General features: G+C 42.0%; 1 protein-coding gene and 1 non-coding gene across 2 annotated transcripts; one reads left to right on the forward strand and one right to left on the reverse strand.

Moving 5' to 3' along the window:
- Window positions 1-572: 572 nt before the first annotated feature.
- LOC126177989 (pleckstrin homology domain-containing family A member 3-like) lies at window positions 573-26,849 on the reverse strand. The gene is made up of 7 exons (XM_049924496.1): window positions 26,607-26,849; window positions 26,419-26,535; window positions 26,192-26,344; window positions 23,750-23,874; window positions 5,442-5,606; window positions 1,079-1,125; window positions 573-999 (listed from the first exon to the last, which is right to left on the reverse strand). Exons 1-7 carry the CDS (start codon window positions 26,644-26,646, stop codon window positions 990-992), a joined length of 657 nt encoding a protein of 218 aa, XP_049780453.1. The 5' UTR covers window positions 26,647-26,849; the 3' UTR covers window positions 573-989.
- On the forward strand, window positions 2,488-2,562 carry Trnal-caa (transfer RNA leucine (anticodon CAA)). The gene has a single exon. It is a non-coding gene; the product is annotated as a tRNA-Leu (tRNA).
- Window positions 26,850-27,009: the final 160 nt, after the last annotated feature.

The raw sequence follows: 27,009 nt of genomic DNA on the forward strand, positions 1-27,009 counted from the left end.
TCCCTACATTGAGCTCAGTCAAATGCCTGCTCTTTACTCTTCGAATAAAGACCTGGCAGTCGACTGAGCACAATGTAGGGAGACAGGCGTGTGTGTGTGCATATAGAGTGCATTCCAAAACCTAGGCAAGCTCCATATCTCATGTTTGTGTGTCTATTGTCAAGGCAATGCTTCTGCATTTCAGTGAGTCGTCTCCTTTATCCTTAAATAAATTGTAATTAATTTTCAACCAGAACTTTCCGTACATTTCTTTACAGTTCACTTTAATGTCCCACTGACACAGAAGTTAATGGAATTTCAAAGCATATTATGAAAACTGTATAAAAGGATTCTGCTAATACACAATTGCCAGAACTGTTAAACACTCCCCTTTACTTACCAAATACGTGAATAGTGATGCTTCCAATATAAGTGCCACTTTAAAAGAAGAAAAGTACTGAATTATTACCAATTAATGATAAGTCTGTAGAAATTTATGGTTGTCAAATTTACTTTTTCTGGTTATGAATATACAAAAGACACCAAAACTAAGGAGTATAAATAGGGTACATGAATCTGAACACACACACTAATCAAATTTAATGCCTTTATTGTAAAATTTCTTATTAAAAACATAAGTGCGATCCATTCAGTAAATAGATTCCAAAATGTAGACTACTTTGGCATCTCAGTTTGGAAAACACTTTCTTACAATGTGAAAATAAATTATTTTTTTATATATATTAAAATATGTAAACTGCATGAACTGAAGAAAACACAGGCTGCAGTAAACTATTTGTCAACATGAAAATATATAAATTGTTCCTTAACTAACTTATACATAACAACATAACTTTATTTACATCACTGAAAGACATTTCAGTTGCACATTTTCATATAAATTGATATTTAAATTTTTTCAAGTCCTGAGTAAATACATTCAAAAGATTAGGACGTCTTTTTCAAAGCCACAGTATTATATAAATATTGGTAGACAGACACACAAACAGCTACACTTTTCTGCAACAAAAAAATATGTTAGTTTCTGTGTGAATGTAAATGGTTGAAACAATATATGATCAAAGCAATGGTGACTTACTTGTCACTGGAGTTTGATCGAATGACAGGCATGGCTGGTTTTATGATCTGGAACAGGTTAATGCTTCTGTATATTCCAAGAAAGGCATTATACCATGAAAATAAGCTACTTTGCATGTACTTTTAAGTAAGTAACTCTTTCCTCAGCTAGCAGTTTCAAAACCCTACAGTAAAAAGCTGTCCAACAGAGCAAGGACATAATGGTGAATAGTCTACTGTGACATCCTCACCCTGCCAGAGAAACTGCACGTTGCAGCACTAGTTTTCGATCTGAAGATGATGTGTGCACAATATCAAAAACGGGTGTGTAACCTAGACATTCTTCCTTTCATTATACTAACAGTGGCCGTGGTTTCCCAAAGATGCAATGTCCTCAATTATACATTTCAAAACAGATTAACAATACTAATGTTATGTATCTGGATTCATTCATTACTACCGTGCCTAATTTCTTTGTGTTAAATTGGTAGGATACCAAATGACACTATCACTAACAGGTCACAAGAAAGTTACATGGAACTTACTACATGAAAGGCAGTACCTTTCCAGAACTATTCCAATTATGCATTTAGTTTATTCTGAGTCCACTGCAAATGTTCAATGCAAAAGTTGGCACCAAGAAACAAGGCGACACAGTGGTGGGCAACTATGGGATTGACGACCGAAACGATAGAGGTGAGAGATTAGTCCAGTTCGCTGAGTACACCAGTATGTCCATCATGAATACGTTCTTTAAGAAGCACCCTGACCGAAAAGGGACTTGGAGGAGCCCAAATTTCAGTGTCAAAAATGAGATAGACTTTATTCTGTCAAATATTCCGCAGATTGAAACTTCCTGGCAGATTAAAACTGTGTGCCCGACCGAGACTCGAACTCGGGACCTTTGCCTTTCGCGGGCAAGTGCTCTACCAACTGAGCTACCGAAGCACGACTCACGACCGGTACTCACAGCTTTACTTCTGCCAGTACCTCGTCTCCTACCTTCCAAACTTTACAGAAGCTCTCCTGCGAACCTTGCAGAACTAGCACTCCTGAAAGAAAGGATATTGCGGAGACATGGCTTAGCCACAGCCTGGGGGATGTTTCCAGAATGAGATTTTCACTCTGCAGCGGAGTGTGCGCTGATATGAAACTTCCTGGCAGATTAAAACTGTGTGCCCGACCGAGACTCGAACTCGGGACCTTTGCCTTTCGCGGACAAGGAAGTTTCATATCAGCGCACACTCCGCTGCAGAGTGAAAATCTCATTCTGGAAACATCCCCCAGGCTGTGGCTAAGCCATGTCTCCGCAATATCCTTTCTTTCAGGAGTGCTAGTTCTGCAAGGTTCGCAGGAGAGCTTCTGTAAAGTTTGGAAGGTAGGAGACGAGGTACTGGCAGAAGTAAAGCTGTGAGTACCGGTCGTGAGTCGTGCTTCGGTAGCTCAGTTGGTAGAGCACTTGCCCGCAAAAGGCAAAGGTCCCGAGTTCGAGTCTCGGTCGGGCACACAGTTTTAATCTGCCAGGAAGTTTCATATCAGCGCACACTCCGCTGCAGAGTGAAAATCTCATTCTGGATTCCGCAGATTGTAAAAGACGTATCAGTGCTAAATCAGTTCAACACTGGCAGTGATCACCGTCTTGTGAGAGCAAGGGTCGAACTCAATGTAAGAAATGAAAGGAGTAAACTTATGAAAGGGAAGAGAAGGGTAATCAACCTCAAAAACCTGGAAGAACATTCCTCGAAATTCCAAGAAGTCCTCCAAAGCAAGTTCCACGTAACTAAAGATTGTGATTTGGCGGAAATGATTGTTTCAAGTGCACAAGAAGTCGGTGGCCTATGCCAAAAAAATAAACAACCAAAGAAATTCAGTGCCAAAACTGAAACCCTTTTACAACAGAGGAGAGAAATGAAAATCCAAACCGATCGTGACATGGTGGCGTATTCCGAACTATGTAAGGCAGTGCGAAAAGAAATGAAAACTGACATACAGAAATTCACTGAAGACACCTTACGAGCAAGCTTGGAGAACAAGACAAAATTAAAGTCAGCCAAACGCAAACTCACAATCGGTAAAATGCAGATTATCGCACTCTATGGAAATGACAGTCGAATCACTGAAAAGGAGGCGGTTTTGAAGTTCATCACAGACTTTTATAGCAATTTGTATAGCAATCCAGGGGACAATTTAGTGTATCTAATTTAAATGATATATCTAGTGTTCCAGATATACTCCCATCGGAAGTCAAGTGTGCTTTAGATAGCATGAAGAAGGGAACAGTTCCGGGTGATGATGAGCTCAGCGTTGACATCCTCAAACTGGCAGGAGAGGTAACAATAAATCACTTGGCAAATTTACTTCCTGCCTGCACTATGCTTCAATCCCACTATCGTGGAACAAGGCTAAGATTATTTTGATACACAAGAAAGGAAGTATTCACAATATTAAAAACTACCGTCCTATCAGCTTGCTCTCAATTTTGTACAAAATTTTTACAAAGATCTTGTTAAACCGAATTAGTTCCACCCTAGACTCAGCCCAACCTATAGAACAAGCTGGATTCCGAAGCAATTTTAGCACTATTGACCACATTCTGACCGTTAGTGAAGTGATAAGCAGAGCGAATGAATACCAACTGCCTCTCTGCATTGCCTTTGTTGACTTTGAAAAGCCATTTGACTCCGTTAGCCATGTAGCTGTCCTCCAAGCTTTGAGTGAGCAAGGGTTGGGAGCAGCATACATTGAAGTGCTCAGGAAAATCTACGAGAATTCTTCAGCTTATGTTAACATCGGCGAATCAACTCAAGAATTCCGCATCATGAGGAGTGTCAAGCAAGGTGATCCCATCTCCCCAAAACTGTTCTCTGCTGTATTGGAAATGGCTATGTCAAAGCTGAGCTGGGAAGGTAAGGGAATTAGAATTAACGGAAGAAGGCTTACCAACTTTAGATTTGCTGATGATTTGAGATTTGGCCTTACTGGCCAAAGACTTCGCAGAGCTCCAAAACTTGCATCAGAATGTCAGCTGGTTGGCTTGAACATGAACCTTTCCAAAACAAAAGTAATATCCAACAAATGGGTTCCAGCTGGAGATGTGAAAGTCAAGGACAGTCTACTAGAAGAGGTCAGTGAATATGTCTACATTGGCCAGATTATAAATATGAAGGGAGACATAAGACCAGAAATCTATCGACACATCAAGCTTGGTTGGCAAGCATTTGGGAAGGATTCAAAAGTATTCAGATCAAAAATGCCAGTAAATCTGAAGAAAGCAGTATTTGATCAATGCATTCTTCCTGTTATGACGTATGGCTGTGAGACATGGACACTGAACTCATTCACAAAAGGGAAACTTAGGACAGCACAGAGAGCCATGGAGAGCTATACAAGAAAGGACAGGAAAAGGGCAGATAACATCCGGTCTGTGACGAAGGTTAAGGACATCTTAGAGAGAGTACGTTCCTTGAAATGGCAGTGGGCTGGCCACGTTGCAAGAAGAAAAGACAACAGATGGACGAAGCTAGTACTGGAGTGGAGTCCGAGAGAGCACCGGAGGCCTAGAGGAAGACCACCAGACAGATGGGACATCAAGAAGATCGCTGGTAACACCTGGCAGAGAACTGCCCAAGACCGTCCCACTTGGAGAAGACTTCTGAAAGCCTACCTGAATCCACAACTCGAAGAGGCCACATCATCTAATGCTTGAATTGGCTGCTGCTGCTGCTGCTGCTGCTGCTGCTGATGATGAGTCCACTGGCCAGGTCTGCGATTAATGTTTTAATAAAAACCAAACAATTTACTTTATTCAATAAATATAAGGTGATCCTCTATCTTCCGGGGGATTTGTAGATTACTGTGATTCAGATTTTTTCCTATGCTGTCAGTAACATCCTTATATTTTCAAAAACAATTTCCATTGTTCGAGTTCAACAATTTTTTTCTCCTACTTACGCATATACCTAAGGAACTGCATCATAATTAGTGTTGGTGGGGGGGAGGTTGGGAGATAGCTGACATAACATATTTTTCTAATGACTACTCACCATCCAAGATAAGTTATTAGTGTCAACCTGTTGAGAATTCTTCAATGTAAATTCAGAGAGGGAGCGATTTGAGTTGATCTGATCACTTGCACCTATGATGTAAACTATGATATATTGATGGTGCTGTCGTTAACATGAAGGAAGCATCCTGAGTCTATGGAAGTTTCTGGAGAGAAGCTTTGCTTTTCTGATGCAGAACATACTTTATCTATATCAGACTACCAAAATCCTTGTCCACACACTGATAATATGCTGATCAATTTTTAATATAGTGGAGTTACCCAGTTTCAGAAATGGAAGAAAAAAACAATGCTGTAAAACACAGTAGCACAGCATACACACCTTGCTTTTCGTCTGGTTGGAGACAGGAGGAAGAGCAGTGTCAGTCAAATGCTGATGTGGAAGCTCATATGTAAAATTTGCATTCGAGAGTTTCATGCAGTCTTCTAGCGTTCTGATGAACGTATCACAAGTTGCTCCCAGTAAACTCGTTGCTTCATCTAGTTTCTATAAGCAGTAAAGAAAAACAATAAATACATAGAATACCACCCTGTACACAGAAATAAAGCAAGACTATATGCCTATAACCAGATAATTATTGTACACACAATAATGGTTTGCACTGGCCTGTAGGATGAATTTTAGTTCTCAGTTCTTAAAAGTTAAGTATCTTTCACCTTGTTGAATACTGATTAACACACAAGCCAACATTACCAGAGTAATGTTTAGTCAGTCAATAATCACTTCAACTGATTAAGTTTCTGCAAAATCCATTTCTAAAAATGAACAACATGTGTTACATTACACCGGAAAACCACTATGAGGTGTATGTCAGTAGGTATGTCCCATCACGCTGCACCTTACAGTTTCTTCCCATTTCTTTTGTGTGCAGGGAGTGGAAAGAATGACTGCTTAAATGCCTCTGTGCACAATAAGTTTGAGGTGGTGGCTTCCAGTGAAGCTGAGTCAGTGAGTCTCACTTCATCTGCTGGGAAACATACATGTCCTGTGTCAATGGGAGGGAAACGGAAAAGGGTAGGGGTCTATTAATCATTGGCAGGTCAAATGTACAGTGAATAAATTTACCCCATAGTGAAATGGCAGCAAAGGATGGGGAGGAACTTCAAGTGCATACAGTGTGTATGGATAAATGTAAACTTCCATGGCCGGAAATGTAACAATTAATAAAATACCCCGCACTATTATGTCATGGTTGAATGGGTTTCACATTAAAAACACAAATTTCGTCAGCACCTGCGAAGAACATTTTCAGGGGATATCACAACTTTGAGTGTCTGATTCACACCATGGCTTGCTACTGACTGCAGCAAAATTCCGTACATGCACGTTCCCGTGCAGTGATATGATATCACATGCTTTGAATACCTGAGTGCAAGTGGCTGTTGTTTGTTGCTATCATCTGCTGTTTCATTTTTTCAAGATTTTTTCCTATGCAGTCAGTAACATCCTTAGTGAAAGTCAGATTTTTTGTCAATCATGTGACAGTTCTAAGAATTTTGTCAGCTGGGTCTCTACTCTGTTTCCTACATGTCTGCAGATCTAATAAGTTGTTAATATTACTATTATAATTGGTAAGATCAAACCACTACCACACTTCCCTTGTTAGCGGGAAGAACGACAATATCATCACCACCATACAGACGTTATATGGCATTCCTCTTACTCATAGTTAAATTAATTTCTGGACACTTTGCATGCAACCATACCCTTATAGCTTCTACATGGATTTCTTTAGCTGTAACTGTGTCCACACTACAAATGCCTGCTTCTTAAATTTGATAAGTTGCAACCCAATCTGATGAACTACCACTTAGCCACTTCCTGCATGGTTATCAAATTATTCAAACTTCACCATCTGATGACAAGAGATTTGCGCTTGCCAGGGGTGGAAAAGTAGCCAGTGTAGAAGCAGACATCCAGTGTGGACAGGGTTACAGTTGAGGAATCCTGTGTAGAAGCTGTAAGAGTATCAACTTGAACAAAGGCTCCAAAAAGTTGTTTAACTGTTGGTGAAAAGTTATTTAACTGTTGATGAGAGGAATGCCATAAAACGCTTGAATGATGACAATATTACTATCATTCGTCCCGCTGACAAGGGAAATGCAATGGTAGTTCTGAATGCAACCGATTATCATAGTAGATTAATGACTTACTAGATCTGCAGACACATAGGAAATGGAGTAAAGATCCCACCGACTAAGTTCTTAGAATTTTTATGAGAATGAATAAGTTCTCTACTGAACAGAGCACATAGTAAAATCTGTTCAGTTCAGCTGCACTTCTGTTCACAAATCAGTGCAGATTTAGAAAGCATCACTCATGTGAAATTCACCTTCCCCTTTTCTCACACAAAATCATGTGAGCCATGAATGAAGGGCAACAGGCAGATTACATATTTATAGACTTGGGGAAACACAGTGCCCTGCTGCAGACTGTTAAAGGTGTGAGTGTACAGATTAGGTTCCCAGGTATGAGTGGCTCGAAGACTTCTTATATAATGGAACCCAATGCTTTGCACTTGACAACAAGTGTTTATCTGAGACAAAGGAAGTGTGATAGGATCTTTCTTGTTCTCTACCTATTTAAATGATTTGACAAACACTGGGCAGCAATCTGCAGGGTTTTTCTCTTCTTTGTGGTGCATGGCAAGATGTCATTGATTAGTGAATGTAGGAGGATGCAGGATGACTTGGACAAAATTTCTATTTGGTGTGATGAATGACAGCTTAATATAAATGTAGAAAAGTGTTAATGAATGCAGATGAAAAGAAAAGCAATTCTATAATATACGAATACAGCGTTATTAGTTTGCTACTTGACACAGTCGCTTGGATCAGATATATTGACATAACATTGCGAAGTGATATGAAAAGGAATGAGCACCTAAGGACAAAAGTAAGGAAGTCGAAAGCTTGACTTCAGTTTATTGTGAGTATTTTATGAAAGTTAAGATCATTTACAAATGAGACCACATATAGATCACTAGTGCAACCCATTCATGAGTACTGCTCAAATGTTTGGCATCCCCACCACGTTGGGTTAAAGAAAGACATCAAAGCAATTCAGAGATGTGCTGCTTAACTTGTTACCATTAAGTTTTATCAACTTGCAAATATTCTTCATGAAATCACACGGGAATCCCTGGAGGAAAGGCAATATTCTTTCCTTGAAACACTACTGAGAAAATTTAGAGGACCAGCATTTGAAGCTGACTGCACAGAGATTCTGCTGGTGCAAACAGTTTTCATATAAGTACCGTGAAGGTAAGACTGCAGAAAGAGTCTATTGCTGACAGCATACTTTCTGCACAAGTCCCCGATAGGTGAGTGGTCAGCGCGGTAGTCTGTCACGCCAAGGGTCCCAGGTTCGATCCCCAGCTGGGTCGGAGATTTTCTCCACCCAGGGACTGGATGTTGTGTTGTTCTCATTATCATTTCATCATCAATGGAAGGCAGTGGGAAACCACCACTGGAATCACTTTCCAAGACGCTCATGCAGTGGACCTCTCTGATGAGGCTTCACCCATGACAAGACCTGCCGTACGGCAGAACACAAAATTTTTTAAGGTACTACGAAGATAAGAGAAATTAGTGCTTGTACAGATGCACTTAAGCAATCATTTTTCCCTCACTCCATTTGCGAGTGGAACAGGAAAGGAAATGACTATTAGTAGTACAAGATACCCTTTGCCATGCACCATACCATGGCTTGTGGAGTACGTATGTAGATGTAGATTAACACTGCCCCATTATGAGAATCCAAAGTGCATGGATTGTCTTCAAGGGCAAACACTTGTTCCAAGACCACAGTGATAGTGGCAGTAGTGACCTCGACATACGAATCATAAGGAGGGAGTAAGGAAAGTAATAAATCATGACCAACCACATAGAGATCAAAACTGAGGCAGTGAAATCTAAGTGGATATGCTTGCATGGTTCTGCATCATCTGGCCAGGGAGAGTACTGCTGGAGAGATGCAGTGTTGATGCACCTAACAGGTGGAACATTGGCGGCCCAGGTCATGATGTCAGAGTCAGTATTTGGCCAGAACACATTATGTCGCATCAAACTTATCATGCAGAACATGCTCTAATGGGGAACGTGCAGGAGGTGCAGCACTCGCTGCTGAAGCAATTGATTTAGGTATGGTTAATGCTGCTGTAGCCAATAGGGACAAAATTTGCACCCGGGAGGCGAGTCAGACCACCTGCTTTGTATAAAGTGAATAAGGGTCATAACTTTGAGTTATGAGTGGCAGCCACTACATGGTGTGACGTTAAGGGAAAGGTAGAAGTGTCCAAATACAGATCTAATTCTAGCTGGAAGCACACTGATTCATGTTGGTCGAAGGCCAGGTCAGAGTCCATGGGGAATCGGGACAGCAGCAAGTCTGTGTTTGCATGTTATATCACTGTTCTACAATGGATGTAATAATAATAATAATGGTAATAACAATGACAATAATAATAATAATAATCCCCGTGGAGGCCCAGGAAAAGAATAGGCCTCCGGTTTGTTCTGCCAGTCGTAAAAGGCGACGAAAAGAACAAACCACTAATAGGGCTAACCCCCCTTTTAGTGTGATTACTTGGTTCAGGACAGAACTAAAGAAGCTTCGGACAAGTGCCGTCATGGTCGGGGATGACGCTTGAACCCTACGCCCGCCCACAATGGTAACGACACTGCTAGCCAACTGGAAAATGATTTAAATCCAAATAGAGGTGTTTTGCAGGATATGCTTCCTGCAACCACCCTAGAAGGAAAACAAAGACAGAGGATGAGATGGTCAGATGAAGTTAATCGACACCTCATGTTCTGTTATTACCAAGCAACAAACCTAGGAACCAACACAACTGGATACAGATCACAAGTATACAGAACATTTATTACCAGATACCCAGAATTAAAATTTTTAACAGAACAATGACTAGCTGATCAGATCCGTGTAATAATCAAAAATAACAGGATACCCCAGTCAGAATTAGAAAACATCAAACAACAAGTACAACAAATACTAGAACAAAGTAATGTGCAATCAGAAGAAGAAGAAAATACAGTAACAGACTCAAACATCCCAGAGAAAACAAACAAAGAACAAAATGCGTCAATTGAACAATCAGAGGAAAACGACATCTTAAGACAGCCACCAGAACAAGCACAAATAGAACACAAAGTGACACACATTAGATATACAAGAAAAATTTCAGCTGACATATATAGAATACAAAGACACAAATACAGACATTAGACCATTCTTGCATAGACCACCAAATAACTCACAAGTCGAAACAACAATGACAACTATCAACACAATCATACACAACAAAATAAATGAAAACACAACTATGGAAGAGTTACAACTACTGGTTTATGTAGGAGCACTCACTACACTAAATATACACACTAGGCAGAGATCAGAACCAACCAACACACAGAAGAAACCCACAAAACCAGCATGGCAACACAGGCTACAGATCAGAATAGAAAAACTGAGAAAAGACATCGGACAGCTAACACAATTTATAAGAAATGAAATATCAGACAAAAAACGAAAAAGGTTAGGTAAAATCTCACAACAAGAAGCAATAGAACAATTAGATGAAAAGAAGCAGAAATTACAAGCATTGGCCAAACGACTTAGAAGATACAGAAAAAGTGAAAATAGAAGGAAACAAAACCAAACATTAAACACAAACCAAAAGAGATTTTACCAAACAATAGATAACACACACATTAAAATAGACAATCCACCAAACATAACAGACATGGAACGCTTCTGGAGCAACATATGGTCAAACCCGGTACAACATAACAGGCATGCACGGTGGATACAAGCAGAAACAGACTCATACAAGATGATACCACAAATGCCTGAAGTGATAATTTTGCAACATGAAGTCACCCGAGCAATTAATTCTACGCACAATTGGAAAGCCCCTGGAAATGATAAAATAGCAAATTTCTGGCTAAAGAAGTTCACCTCAACACATTCACATCTAACTAAATTATTTAACAGTTACATTGTAGACCCATACACATTCCCTGATACACTTACACATGGAATAACCTATCTGAAACCTAAAGATCAAGCAGACACAGCAAACCCAGCTAAATATCGCTCCATAACATGCCTACCAACAATCTACAAAATATTAACTTCAGTCATTACACAGAAATTAATGACACATACAACACAGAACAAAATTATAAATGAAGAACAAAAAGGCTGCTGCAAAGGAGCACGAGGATGTAAAGAGCAACTGATAATAGATGCAGAGGTGACATATCAAGCTAAAACTAAACAAAGGTCGCTGCACTACGCATACATCGATTACCAAAAAGCTATTGATAGTGTACCCCACTCATGGTTACTACAGATATTGGAAATATACAAAGGAGATCCTAAATTGATACAGTTTCTAAACATAGTAATGAAAAATTGGAAAACCACACTTAATATCCAAACAGATTCTAGTAGTATCACATCACAGCCAATACAGATTAAGCGTGGAATATACCAAGTAGACTCATTAAGTCCTTTCTGGTTCTGTCTTGCTCTGAACCCACTGTCCAACATGCTAAATAATACAAATTATGGATACAATATTACTGGAACATACCGTCACAAAATCACACATTTGCTATACATGGATGATCTAAAACTACTGGCAGCAACAAATCAACAACTCAACCAATTACTAAAGGTAACAGAAGTATTCAGCAATGATATAAATATGGCTTTTGGAACAGACAAATGTAAGAAAAATAGCATAGTCAAGGGAAAACACATTAAACAAGATTACTTATTGGATAACAACAGCGACTGCATAGAAGCATTGGAAAAAACAGATGCCTATAAATATCTAGGATACAGACAAAAAATAGGAATAAATACAAATATTAAAGAACAACTGAAAGAAAAATATAGACCAAGACTAACAGAAATACTGAAAACAGAATTGACAGCAAGAAACAAGACAAAAGCTGTAAATACTTATGCTGTACCAATATTGACCTACTCATTTAGAGTAGTGAAATGGAGTAACACAGGCCTAGAAGCACTCAATACACTTACACGATCACAATGCCACAAATATAGAATACATCAAATACATTCAGCAACAGAAAGATTCACATTAAGCAGAAAGGAAGGAGGAAGGGGATTTATCGACATAAAAAAACCTACATTAGGTAGACAATTTAAGAAAATTCCTTATAGAACGAGCAAAAACTAGCAAAATACACAAAGCAATCACTCATATAAATACACTGGCTACACCACTGCAATTTCATAACCACTTCTACAACCCTTTAGATCACATAACATCAACAAATATGAAGAAAGTAAATTGGAAAAAAGAAAACACTACATGGCAAGCACCCGTATCATCTAACACAGCCACACATCGATCAAGACGCATCCAACACATGGCTAAGAAAAGGCAATATATACAGTGAGACGGAAGGATTCATGATTGCAATACAGGATCAAACAATAAACACCAGATATTACAGCAAGCATATTATTAAAGATCCCAATACCACAACAGATAAATGCAGACTTTGCAAACAATAAATAGAAACAGTAGATCACATCACAAGCAGATGTACAATACTAACAAATACAGAATACACCAGAAGACATGACAATGTAGCAAAAATAATACATCAACAACTTGCCATACAACATAAACTAATAAAACAACATGTTCCCACATAGAAGTATGCACCACAAAATGTACTGGAGAATGATGAATACAAATTATACTGGAACAGAACCATTATAACAGATAAAACAACACCACATAACAAACCTGACATCATACTCACCAATAAAAAGAAGAAATTAACACAACTAATCGAAATATCCCTACCCGATACAACAAATATACAGAAGAAAACATGAGAAAAAGTTGAAAAATACATCCTGGCTGAGGAAGTCAAGGACATGTGGCATCGGGATAAAGTTGACATTATACCAATTATACTATCAACTACAGGAGACATACCACACAATATCCACCAGTACATCAATGCAATACAGGTACATCCAAACTTATATATACAACTACAGGAATCTGTAATTATTGATACATGTTCAATTACCCGAAAGTTCCTAAATGCAATGTAACATATACCGTACAGTTAAAAGGAAGTCACGCTTGATCAAAGTTCACGTCACTTTCCATTTTTAACCAGACAAAGTCTGAGAAAGGAAAGAAATAATAATAATAATGGGATAATACTGAACTAGCATCAGGGGTGGATACTTTGGTTGCTACTACCAGAGGCAAACCAGGGGTATACATAATTAAACACGGTGCCCACTTAAGGCAATCTTTTAAAGCCTTTAAAAGCATGTTGACATCCAAGTGACCATTCAAAATGTGCACCTAGGTGCTGCAACTGGTTCAGAGTGTACGAAAGTTCTGCTAGGTTTGACCTTACCCAGAAACATTTCTATGTCATTGGCGTTCGTGGTGTGGGGGATGGGCTATATTTTATTGAGCACCTCATCATAATCCTTAAATTAAAAAAATGGAAAATCCGAGATGGAATGTAACAATATTATGGAAAGGAAAGTTGCTACTCACCATATAGCGGAGATGCTGAGTCGCAGATAGGCACAACAAAAGACTGTCACAAATAAAGCTTTTGGCCAGTAAGGCCTTTGTCAAAAAAAAAAAAAAATAGATGACACACACACACACACACACACACACACACACACACACACACACACACACACACACAGTGTGTGTGTGTTGGGGCTTATTGGCACTCAACGTCGAGGTCATCAGCGCCCTGACACACATTAAAAGGAACGAATGTGGACAGACCTAATAAAACTGAAGCACACACGCAAAGAAAGCAGGAAAAGAAGGTAAATGCTACATAAGAAAGTAAAATGTAAGGAAAGGGAAAACATAGCAACAAGAATGCCACAGGAAATTGTCATTGGCTGGCCACTTACATAAAATATGGGCGAGCTTGTCACACAGCAAATTAAGATCCTCTCCCTAAAATCTTTGTAAAAACATTTGACATGGCACAGAACTCGAAAACTTTAACCACATTCGTCTGAGTGTTGCCTAAAAGAGATGGTAGGTCCACTGGCAAGTCAACCGCGGCCCGCTGGTCAGAAAATAAAACACAATCCAAAAAAACGTGGCGCACAGTGACCTGAACGCCACAAGCACCACACATTGGAGGGTCCTCCCACCGGAGCAGGAAGCCATGCGTCATAGGGCTGTGGCCTATCCGAAGCCGAGTGAGGAGACCCTCGTCCCGTTGACGGGGCTGATAGGAAGTACACCACATACACGTTGTGGGCTTGACTATACAGAGCTTATTGTCAGTCACTTCCAGTCACTCATCCTCCCACTGACGCATGACTCGTGAGCTCAACAGCGAGGTAAGTGCGTGCAGGGGTATAGCACACTGAGATACTTGTGGATCGAGACACGCCTCCCTGGCTGCGAGATCTGCCCTTTCATTCCCAGCAATGCCGACATACCCTGAAACCCAGCAGTAAGCCACCACCTTCCCCAATCGCTGTAGTTGGAGGAGGGCATCCTGGATGGTATGGACAATTTTATCTGCTGGATACAAATGTTGCAATGAGTGAAGGGCACTTAGTGAGTCAGAACAGACAAGAAATGTAAGACAGGAAGAATGTCTCATCTGTTCCAGTGCCCGCAAGATCGCAGACAATTCTGCATCAAAGACAGTAAAAGTCTTAGGCAGTCGGACCTTGAGGACACGATCCGGAAAAACAACAGAGCAACCAACGGAATCCCCTAGTTTCGACCCATCCGTAAAAACGGCTACATAGTCGTGGTGCTCAGATAAAATGGCAGAAAATGCTGCATTAAAAACGATGGCAGGAGTGCAATCTCTCTTGTACTGCAATAAATTTAAAATCACTCCAGGCCTTTTCAGTACGAGGGTGGCAGGCAGTTAAAACCCAGGATTTGGGGTTGAACAGACTCCACACCAAGGGACTTTAGCACACGTCGCACTCGGATCCCAAACGGCAACGTAGCCTGGGGACAGTGGGAAAAAAGGCGGTCCAGAGGTGGAAGAGCAACAAGATGGTGAGCAGGCGAGGTGGGAGCTGCAAGAAACTTACAAGCCTGGCGCACCAGCAGGAGCTGCCGCCGGATGGTAAGTGGCGGTTCCCCAGCCTCAGCACAGAGGCTGGGTATGGGACTGGTCTGATAAGCACCCATGGCCAGTCGAATCCCAGCATGGTGGACAGTGTCAAGGATCTGCAAATAAGACGGCCTTACTGACCCATACACTGTGCACCCATAGTCCAGCTGTGAACGCACAAAAGCTCGGTAAAACTGAGGGAGACACACCCTGTCCGCTCCCCAAGACCTGTGGCTGAGGCACTTGAGGATGTTCAGTTCCTTCAGGGTTCTGGCTTTCAAGTCGCGTAGGTGTGGCAGCCATTACAACCTGGAGTCAAAAATTAGGCCCAGAAACCGCACTGTGTCTCTAAAATGTAGGACAGTATCCCCCATATGCAAAGCAGGCAAAGTAAAAAGACTACGAGAATGATTAAAATGAACACAAACACACTTATCGGCAGAAAACCGAAAACTCGTATTTGCAGCCCACTCCTCTAACTGCCGCACTGTTAGCTGCAACTGACGGCTCACGGTTGCAACACTGGAGGAGGAACAGAAAACAGCAAAGTCGTCCACAAATAAGGAGCACTGTACTGGACTCCTCACTGTAGACGTTATGCTGTTGATGGCTATGGCAAAGAGGGTAACGCTTAAAACACTGCCTTGGGGGACACCGTTCTCTTGCTCAAAGCGATCAGACAGTGTGTTATCAACTCGGGTCCGAAAAAACTGCGGAGACAGGAAAGACTGAATGAAAATGGGGAGGCAGCCACGAAAGCCCCATTGATGCAGTTCTGCAAGAATACAGTGTCTCCAAGTAGTATCATATGCCTTACTGATATCAAAGAAGATACCGATACAGTGATGCTGACAGAGGAAAGCCTGCTGAATAGCCGCCTCTATGAGGGTCAGGTTGTCGACCGTGGACCGAAATTTTCGGAATCAACACTGAGAGCGGCTAAGGAGTTGCCTGGTTTCTAACAGCCAAACCAGGCGACGGTTAACCAACCGTTCCAGGGTCTTTCCGACACAGCTCGTCAAGGCGATACTACGATAACTACTGGGACATGGGCGGTCCTTTCCTGGTTTGAGGAGAGGGATGAGGATTGCCTCCCTCCACGAGGTGGGGAACACCCCTGTCTGTCATATGAGATTAAAACATTCGAGGAGGATTTCCTTTGACGCCGCTGGCAGATGACGAAGCATGAGTACCAGATGCGATCGTGACCTGGTGCAGTACCAGAAGTCTCAGTAAGAGCCGATTCAAGTTCCCACAAGGAGAAAGGGGAGTTGTAGGACTCAGAACTGTTCGACTGAAAGTCCAAGTTTGCTCTCTAGACAGTCGCACGGTAGCGACGAAACGCTGGATCCTGATTTGCAGTGGCAGTACTTTGTGCAAAATGCTCTGCCAGTGTCTGAGCAATGGCTCTGGGTGTTGTTTGGAGGCATCCCTGGTTCAGGACTGCAGCTATTGGTAAATGACTGCGGTGACCGGAAATCCTCCGGATGGCTTACCATACTTCTGTGGAACAAGTGGAACGGTTGATGGAGTCCAGGAACTCCTGCCATGACCTTTTCTTGCTCTCCTTAATGATACGGCGTGCCCTGGCTCTCGCGATTCGAAAGGTGGTAAGATTGACCGCTGTTGGGCGGCATTTAAATCGTCGAAGAGCCACACGCCTGTCCCGGATGGCTGAATGGCACTCTTCTGTCCACCAAGGAACAAGGTGCCGCTTAAGAGGGCCAGAAGACTGTGGTATGGACAGGTCAGCAGCATGATGGATCACAAGTGTGATGTGATCCACTCATTCCCATACGCTGTTGTGGCGTTCAAACACAGCCAATCGACTGAACAGTGGCCAGTTAGCCCTGCCCATCATCCAAGATGGCGGCCTCTGCTCCAGCAATACACCATCCAGGAGATGAATGCGGATGGGGAAGTGATCGCTGGAATGAAGGTCGTCAATGACCTCCCAGTGAACAGAGTTGTTGAGGGTTGGAGAGCAGAAAGATAGGTCATTGGCTGAGAATGACCCAGTAGCAGCAGAGAAATGAGTCGGAGTACCAGTGTTGAGGATGCACAACACTTGAGACGTTAGGAGGCTGTCCAAAACTCGACATCGAGCGCAAAGAGAAATGGAGCCCCACAGGACATGATGGGCATTGAAGTCGCCCAGGAGGCGAAATGGACGGGGGAGTTGTGCGATAAGATCTGTGAGAGCCTCTAAGTTCACTGCATCCAGAGGAGGTAAATAAAGGGAGCAAACGGTAAGTCGCCGACGTGAATGAATTTCAACTGCAACTGCTTGCAGGTCAGTATCCAGGGGGGGAGCAGAGGAGTGGTGGTTGTTATTGACAAACACGGTGACTCCGCCTTTGGCCCTTTTTCCAGTCAGGTCATCTTTGCGTTATAACGTATAGCCCCTTAGTACAGGAGCATCAGATGGTTTGAAATGCGTTTCCTGTAAACACAAGCATAGGGGGCGTTGCCGTGCTAGGAGGTTCAGTTACTCCACATGTGCCCGGAATCCATTCATGTTCCACTGTATAATGGGAGCCATCTATCAGGGTGGGAGTACCTTCATTCTCACTTTCTCTCGGGGAGGAGAGCCCACAACAGGTGGAGGCTCAGTTTTGGGGCGAGAAGATTGCCCCAGTCTGACATCAACCTCCATCGCCTCTGAAGAGAAGTCGAGAGAGACGTCAGAGAGAATAACATTGACATCAGCAGACTGTATAACTTCAGTCTCCTTCAGCAGGCAAGTCTTTACCTTTGGCTTTGGCTTAGATTTTTTGGTCCTGGCACTGGCACTGGAGCCAAAACCTCAGAAGCAGTAGGAGGTGTAGCAGTGCTGGGCAGTACACAAGACTGGACCCAGGAAGGGGAAGGAAGGTCCAAGATGTCAGCTACCACGGCCTGGTCAGAAGGCCAGGGAGGAGCAGCAGGCTTCACAGAAACTGCAGCAGCAAACGTGCATTGACAAATGCAGGTGCTAGTGCTGACAGTAGCAACCTCCGTTTGTGTAGTGGCATCAGTTTTCAAGACTGGCTGTTTCAAAACGGAAGAAAAGGAGGCAGCGAATGTGGGTGGCTGCATGGACTTTAGATTTTCTTTGCCTCACCATATGGGATGCGTTTTGTGGTTTTAAGTTCCTGGATCTTCCGTTCCTCAAGGAAAACTCTGCATTCCCTACTCCACACAGGGTGATCCACAGAGCAGTTGACACACTTGGGAGGAGAGGAGCAACCAACTCCCTCATGGGCGGCTTTACCACAATTCCCGCAAGTGGCTTCCCCTCTACAGCCGAGAGTAGTGTGTCCAAAGTGTTGGCATTTAAAACACCGCATGGGGTTGGGGTAATAAGGCCATACACTGAGACGTAGGAAACCTGCCTTCACATGCTCTGGCAATTTGGTGCTGTTAAATGTAAGGATAAATGAGTCAGTCTTTATGAGAGTGCCATCCACCCATTTCATAACGTGTTGCACGTCGACAATTCCTTCCCGGGGCCATTCAGCCTTCAATTCGTCTTGGGGAATGCCAACGAGATCTCTGCAAGTCAAAACACCCTTACTGTAGTTCAAGGTGTTGTGAAATTCAGTCTCTATCACAAACTCCCCAAGAAATTGTGCTTTCTGAAGGTTCTGGACTTGCTGGAAACTAGATGTTTCAACCAACAAGGTTCCATTTCGCAAGCTCTTGACAGATTTTAAGGTGCCAGCAATGCCTTCTAAGCCTTTCTGTATATAAAATGGTGAAACTTTATCAAAACTCCCCTCCTTTGTTTTAATTATGAGAAACACATTCTGCGAAGCAGTTTGCATTCTGTTACTAGTAACTGAATCAGGAGGACTGGCTACATGAGCCCTCTTGTTGGATTGGGTATTAGAACCCACCAGCGGTCCACCCTTTCCGTTGGCAGGAGAAGAATAAAAATTCGAGGGTTCCATCTCGGTCCCACGAGCAGCTAGGGAACTAGAAGCCCACCTAGACAGAGCCCCGCGTGCCTAGGTAAGCCTTGTACAACTGAGGTGCGGCAGGTTCCCCACAGGTTGCCCGCTAACAACTGTTCCACCTCAACAGCCATGCATCTCATCAGCGCACAGCACACCTTGAGATTGAGGGGTTGTTTATAGAGGTTTATTCCAGCCTCGCAATCCAGGTGGTCAAGCCAAGATCCCCATTCCCTGAGACACACAACGTTCCACCACCACGCCACACAGTGGTCGCTGAAGTATGCTCAGAGCTTATGGTGACAAGGGACTGGCGGCGCTTACCAGTCCCCAGCTCAGGAACCTCGGGGTCGCCAAGCCCGTACCCAGCAAATGAATGCTGAGCCCCTGGGGGCACCACACTGTGAGCGACAGCACCAGTGCATGATGGGAGTGGCAACTGGGTGGGGATAAGGAGGAGGCTGTGGCAGGGAGGGGAAGGGGTAGTAGGGTAGAGGTAGCGGACATTGGTGTGCTGCAGGTTAGAGGAGGGGAGAGGTGGGGAGGGGGCATTGCGGAAAAGGAGAGAAGTAAAAAGAGTTGATATGATTGTGTAATGAGGGCTGTGTAGTGCTGAAATGGGAACAGGGAAGGGGCTGGATGGGTGAGAACAGTGACTAACGAAAGTTGGGGCCAGGAGGGTTATGGGAACATAGGATGTATTGCAGGGAAAGTTCCCACATGCACAATTCAGAAAAGTTGGTGTTGGTGGGAAGGATCCTTATGGCACAGGTTGTGAAGCAGTCATTGAAATGAAGGAGGTCATGTTTGGCAGCATGCTCAGCGACAAGGTGGTCCACTTGTTTCTTAGCCACAGTTTGTCAGTTGCCATTCATGCGGACATACAACTTGTGGGTTCTCATATCCACATAGAATGCAGCGCAGTGGTTGCAGGTTAGCTTTTAGATCACGTGACTGGTTTCACAGGTAGTCCTGCCGCTGATGGGATAGGTGATGTTTGTGACCAGACTGGAGTAGGTGGTGGTGGTGGTGGTGGGAGGATGCATGGGACAGGTCTTGTATCTAGGTCTATTACAGGGATATGAGCCATGAGGTAAAGGGTTGGGAGCAGGGGATGTGTAGATTCGGTGGATGGCAGAATGCCACTGTGGGAGGGGTGGGAAGGATAGTGGGCAGGACATTTCTCATTTCAGAGCATGACGAGAGGTTGTCGAAACCCTGATGGAGAATGTAGTTCAGCTGTTCCTGTCCTGGGTGGTACTGAGTTATGAGGGGAACGCTCCGCTGTGGCCGGACGGTGGGACTTTGGGAGATGGTGGGAGACTAAAAAGATAAGATACTTCACTGTCCACCACCCTTACCCTACTGTCTGTCCCCCTCCCTGCCCCAACCTCCCCCTCACTTCCACCCAGTCATCATGCACTGGTGCTGCAGCTCACAGTGTGGTTTTAGCTGCCTGAGACTGCAGTCGTGTGTCTGAGTTTTGGGAACGTAAGGGATTGGTTCAAATAGTGGAATATCAACAACATCAGGAAAAGGATAAATGACAGATTCCTCCTCAGCATAAAGATCACATGTTGAGTTACAGGCAGGCTCAATGAAAAGACTGTTACACATTTAGCTCTTGGCTAAAGCCTTCTTCAGAAAACACACACAAACAAACACACACACACACACACACACACACACACACACACACACACACACACACACACACACACACACAAACCAGCCTATGCATACAAGATGAGAGTAGTGGAGTGCGTGCTACCAAGTGCTATCTTATTGGCTACAGTGTTGTTCTGGTGCACACACTTTCTGACATACAGGACTCTGACATGACTTGGACTGGAATTTGCTTGAAAATACAAACTTTTTTAAGTTAGCTTGTACCATTTCTCAGGAGCGCTACATGTGATTATAGAGAATGGCATTTCAGTAAGTAATGCAACCCATTTTTTTTTCTCGGCTAATTTAGGTTGAAAAAACGCAGAATTTTTTGACAGATATTGTGGAATATTCTCGCTTCATGACCCTTTAGTTTTGTGAAGTTCCAATATGTACCCTTCAAAATGGTGTTTGTAATGCAGATGCATTCTAAATAGAGGGCTGTCACTTAGTTTCTTTTGAAGGACAACCCAAACATTGAGATTTTGGTAGGCACTTGCAGAACATCTAAGGAGACCTGCAGTAAACAAAACCATGTGTCATTGGGTGAGGCATCCGTCATCATTGCAACAAGATCACACAAACCTCTGATATCCTGTGTGCAATCTCAACAGATCACAGTCAAACACCATTGCACAACTGAACATCTCTGTTGGTAGTGCTGACACTAGTCCACCAGTTTGGGTACACAGAAGTGTGTGCCTGCTGGGTTCCTAGCTGCTTCATAAAAGACCATGAAAAATAACAAAGGATCACCTGTATGTTTTACGAGTCTGGCAATTTTTTTTGTCTAACATCATTACAGGTGATGACAAATAAGTTCATCAGTTCGAACTGGAAACAAAACAGCATCTATAGAGTGGCGTCACACTACCTCTCCACTGAAGTAGTAGTTCAATGCTACATCCTCAGCTGGTAAACTCATGGTGGTGATCTTCTGGGACTCTTAAGGCATTATTCTGTTTGACGGTCTCGTTCATGGTGCAATGATCAACTCTGAAGTGTATTGTGCTACCTCAGAAATGTGAAGAAATGACCTCAGCGCATTTGCCACAACAAAAATGCAAATGAACACCTCCTTCCCCATGACAAGAGTCTGGACACCTGAGAGCAGTTTACAAAACTTCACTGGACTGTTTTCTCCCATCCAACCAACAGCTCAGATCTCACACATTCAGACCTTCAAATGTTTGGTCCAATGAAGGATGCACTTTGCAAGAAGCAGTATGCGGTGGATGATGATGATGATGATGGTGATGATGATGATGAGGAGGAGGTGGTAATTGATGCAGCAAGACATGGTACCAATTGGCATACAGACCCTCTCGGTAAGGTGGTGTAATGCTGTCACATTGAATGGAGATTATGTTGAAAAATTGGGCTTTGTAGCCAAAAGAGTGGGGAATAATATGGTGTACTGGAATCTTGAATAAAAACCAACCTGCTTTCATAAAAAAGTGTTACCTTATATAATGAACACCCCTCGTATATATTGTTGCAAATTACCTCCACTGTTAGTGTGTCTACATCTCTTCCTTTAAAAGACACACATTTCATTTAGGATTTCCTCAGCTATGTTGGGTTTATTTCTATCCACAATTCTGTTAAAGTGTACTTTTTTATTCTGCGATTCAGACTGTCCCCACGAGCGGAGTAGTTTAAAATGCTTTAAAAACTGCTCCCTTCCTCAGCACTTAAGGGATGAGACCTGACAGTTCATAAAATTTCAGATTCCACATCCCGCTGGTGCCAGTATAAGGAAGGATGGTGGGCAGGTCTCCAGCCAAACCGAGGTCTGCCTCGATATCAGTACATAAGATGGACATATGCCAAAATATGCTGAACGAAAAGTGGTACATTACAAACTTGACAGGGTGGTGAATCCTCCCGCTGGAGGACGAAGCTATGTGTTAAAGATTATGTTCTATGTGCTGTCTCATTAGCAGGAAGTTCTTTCCATTGGTGAGGTTGGCAAGAAGTCCACCATGACTATGTGGTCAATTTGAGAGACTGCAGTTTGTTTTCTGCCACCTCCAACCACTCAGTTTACCACTGACATGACGATTCATTTGTCAGATAATAAATGACAGTGTGCAAGAGGCTGGCAGATCAATGTAAAAACACCAACCCGACATGCTTCTTTGGCTGCTTTGTTGGCTATGTCCTTTTCCTGAATCCAACATGTTCAGGTACCAGCAAAAGTTAACCTCTGTGCCCCAGTCGTAGAGCCTCTAAAGAGTCATGGATGAGCTGGATCAACGGGTCTACGAAATACATTTGGTGGACCACTTATAGTGCACTGAGCAACAGATGAGAAACCTTGTATTGTGATGCCTGTGAATCTATTCCAGTACTGTAACAATGTCATATAACTCCACATCATAATTTATAAACTGTTCTGGAAGGCGCACTTTGAAAGCCCCTATCAAGGAAAATAGCTGAATCAACAAGGGCGTCCTCTTGCTGAAACCATCCACATAAACAATAAAGAAATTTTGATAGCCTATGCACTTAAAATTGAAGAAAATAATGTACTTGAAATTGAAGAAAACAGTGTGGTAAATACATAATCTGGGGTATACGTTTTCATGCACAGACAAGAACACGGCAAGTGCTATAACCCAGTTTCTCAGAAATTTTGTTCAATGGACATGGAGTCAAACCAACAGAAACTGTAGCTACTATTCAGTTCTCATTCATGAAGTTTGCAGGTAGTGTGCTGTACTGATGGGTGTTTAAATTATTGTGCAAGTAATGGTTGAGGCATACATTAAAACTGACTACTTATTACCATATGGCTGCAAATTTTACCCTCATTAGAAGAGGTGTTTCTTATGAACAAACTACTGCAGTCAAAATATCTAGTACTTACTTCCACCTCTGGTCCACCCTCTTTCATGGCTGCTGTTTTAACCATATGGACTTGCTGCATCAACAGGTCACAGTACAATCTTAACTCAGACTTCTTTGTCTTAAGGGTATCAGGGTTAGAATCAGCTGAAATTTTAAAACTGTATAAAGCCAGTGGAATGAACAAAAAGGCCTTAACTGTTAATGAACAAGCTATGGAACAAGAAAGTATACATAATTTAATCAACCCACAGTGCTAATGAAATGAAAATATATAGTTATACTGAAAAAATTTTCTTATAACATGCCATATGGTCTTCAGGCATTGATTGTTTATATGCTTTCCTAATTTTTTGCAAATTTAAGTAGTCAGAAATATCAACCAGAGTTGATCAAAAAAGATTCCTTGAATGGTGACAAGTTACCACACTCCACTGTTATAGTGAAGCTACACAGTAAACGTATGAGTACTAAGATAGTTTCATATAAAAACAGGAATGTCTCAAAAGTGGGCCACTACAGAGCACAATAAGTGAAAGATAAATTTGGAAAGCAAACAAACAAGTCAGAGGCTATACGGCAATACTTCTAATTAAAATTCAGTAACAAGTGCACAAAATAACATCTGTAATAATTAAATAACATCAGAAACAACAATGACAAATCAAACAATTACAAAAAAGTTATGCTTCACACATACAATGTGCTGCCGAAATACTAATTACTGAAAAGGCAGTCAAATTACTTTTGTCATTAAATACTTTAATATTACTTTCTAATTGCAAATTTTAATGTCTTGGATATTTAGCGGTAAAGTTTGAAGTACTAATATTCATATGCTATTTTATAATTCAATGATAACAAGTTGAACAGTGAAACATCCAAGTTCGGGGTATCTGAGCATACTGATGCAAATGTGGAATAGGTGCAACAGGCTTGTATGTGACAGTAGAAAATTGTTACAAACTTTAATATGACTTGAACATACATGCTTGAAACTACAAATGTGCCAATGAAATTGTCAAATGAATGATAACTGCAGGGTGTTCCAAATGATCTTCACTTTTTGCTTATCAGCTTAGTTACTGACAAAAATGGCCACTACTCAAGAGAAGGCATGGGTTGTAGAATGGTTGAGAGAGACCAAATTTGACATCCAGTTCTAGCAGCACTTCTGGATACATTAAAGAAGCACCCCACCTTCAGGTCTGCCCATCTGACAGTGGTACATGAGGTTCAAGGAATCAGGAAGTATCATGAACAGCACAAGTTCTGGGTGTCAGCGTGACATACAAATGCAGAATGGGTGCAACAGGCTTTTATCCAGAGCCCAACCAATTCAATCCATCAAGAGTAATTCCTGTACAGCTACTTCCAACCACAGTGCGCTGGGTACTACACAAGAGACTGAAGCTTTATACTATGAGCAGCAGCTACCGAATGTGCTTCAACTTGATGACAGGCCAAAGTGCAGATCATTTGCAAATGAATTTCTGAGTTACATCAACAATGACCCGGACTATACAAAATGATGATTTCACAGATGAAGCTTAGTTTCTTCTTTCTGGGAAAGTAAACCAAAACAATGTGAGTAGCTGATGCCCTGTGAACCCCAGTTTTAGCATGGAAACACCTGATACCATAAGGCCATAAATGTCAGACTGGAAATTAGAATACGGTTGACAGAAGGAAATGGCACACAACACAAACATCTTCAAACATGACTGTCTAACACAAGTCTGTTTCACCAAATACTATAACACACCATCTACAAACAAGACCCAACTCAAAAATATTGGGTCACACAACTCAACACACCTATAACACATGTCAAACCAGATGGATGGAATAAGATGCTTCCCTTGACCCCAAATGGTATAGCATCTAACAGCTTAATACATAGAAAATTAAATTAATTTAGGTGAAGGTAGGACAAGTGGTTGGTTGTAGTCTCGTTGAAGACACTAGTCTGGCATTTGCCTGGTGATCTTGCAGCAATATGTGTTCAGCGTTTGTCTATCCTTGAAACAACATCCTTAATAGCGATTATTTCATTTACCTGGTAACCTAATACAGAACAAGGAATACACAGTTATAGTGGCAGAGGACACTCAAATAGCCATCTAATGTTTTTGAGAGCATCACTAGGTCAGAAAAGTGTAATTTACTGTGTTGTTATATTTTTACAATACACTAAAAAATAAATAAATAAATAAAAATTGCTTGGGACCCAGCATTTAAGAGCAAACATTGCTACAAAGAACTGTTTTTATCGTGCACCAGAATTTTTAAACACGTAAAATTGTAACTTTTTCTTCAAATGCTCTAGATCAATCAATCAAATTCATAGTGTAAGAATGGTAGATGTATCTCCTTTTCTCTTGTGTTCAATTTAAATAAATAATGCAACGTAACAATTAACCAGTCCTCTGGCAACAACGAGAGAGGGAGTTGTAACCAGTACCTGAATCCTTCCGCCTTCTAGTTGTGACACATGCCTTAGCGCTGCCTAATGCTACAAGCCACTGTTGACGTTCTTGAGATGATGGTGCTCTCAAGTAGATATGCTGTTCTCCTGGTATGACGAGATCCATGCGAGTATTATCCACGGGGTTCACTACAACAATACCAGTAATCTCTAAACTTATGTACATAATAGTTCTGTCGTGTATGTTTACAGACTAAACTTACCTATTATTTCGCACGCTGACACCTTCATTGACCCCTTACATCCTTGATTAACTTCGTCTTGAGATTTATAGTATGCAAGCACGCCATCATCCAAGATAAACCACCGTGTCTGCCATCCTGTAACAATTAATATATCAAAGTTTCCTAATATTTCTGCTGTGCAAAGCAACATTTGAAAGCTAACATACCGCTCCAATAGTTTGTCCACTTCCAAAGAACTCCTTCCATATTAAATCCAGCAGGATGTCATAACTGACAATTTTCAGGTTTCAGTGTACGTCCTTTCATCAGACCATCAAACTGAATGTCTTGTTCTCCTACTGTCAAAATACCTTCCACACATCGATTATGTACTATCACGCACTTCCACCGCTCGCGTCTTCCACAACGTCAACGTCAACAAACGAAGTATTTCTTTGACATTCACACGGCGGTATCACCAACAGCTCGGATCAAAGTATGTATGTTGTGACAACAGCAGCTGCAACTTGCTTTGTAGATCTCCTACATTATCTAGTGTCAACAATGAATAAACATCTTGAGAAAGACTATTGTTGAAACTATTTTCAACCACTGACACGAATTTCTTAA

The sequence above is a fragment of the Schistocerca cancellata genome, chromosome 1 (genome assembly GCF_023864275.1).
Source record: "Schistocerca cancellata isolate TAMUIC-IGC-003103 chromosome 1, iqSchCanc2.1, whole genome shotgun sequence".
In the NCBI taxonomy this organism is placed as follows: Eukaryota; Metazoa; Arthropoda; class Insecta; order Orthoptera; family Acrididae; genus Schistocerca; species Schistocerca cancellata.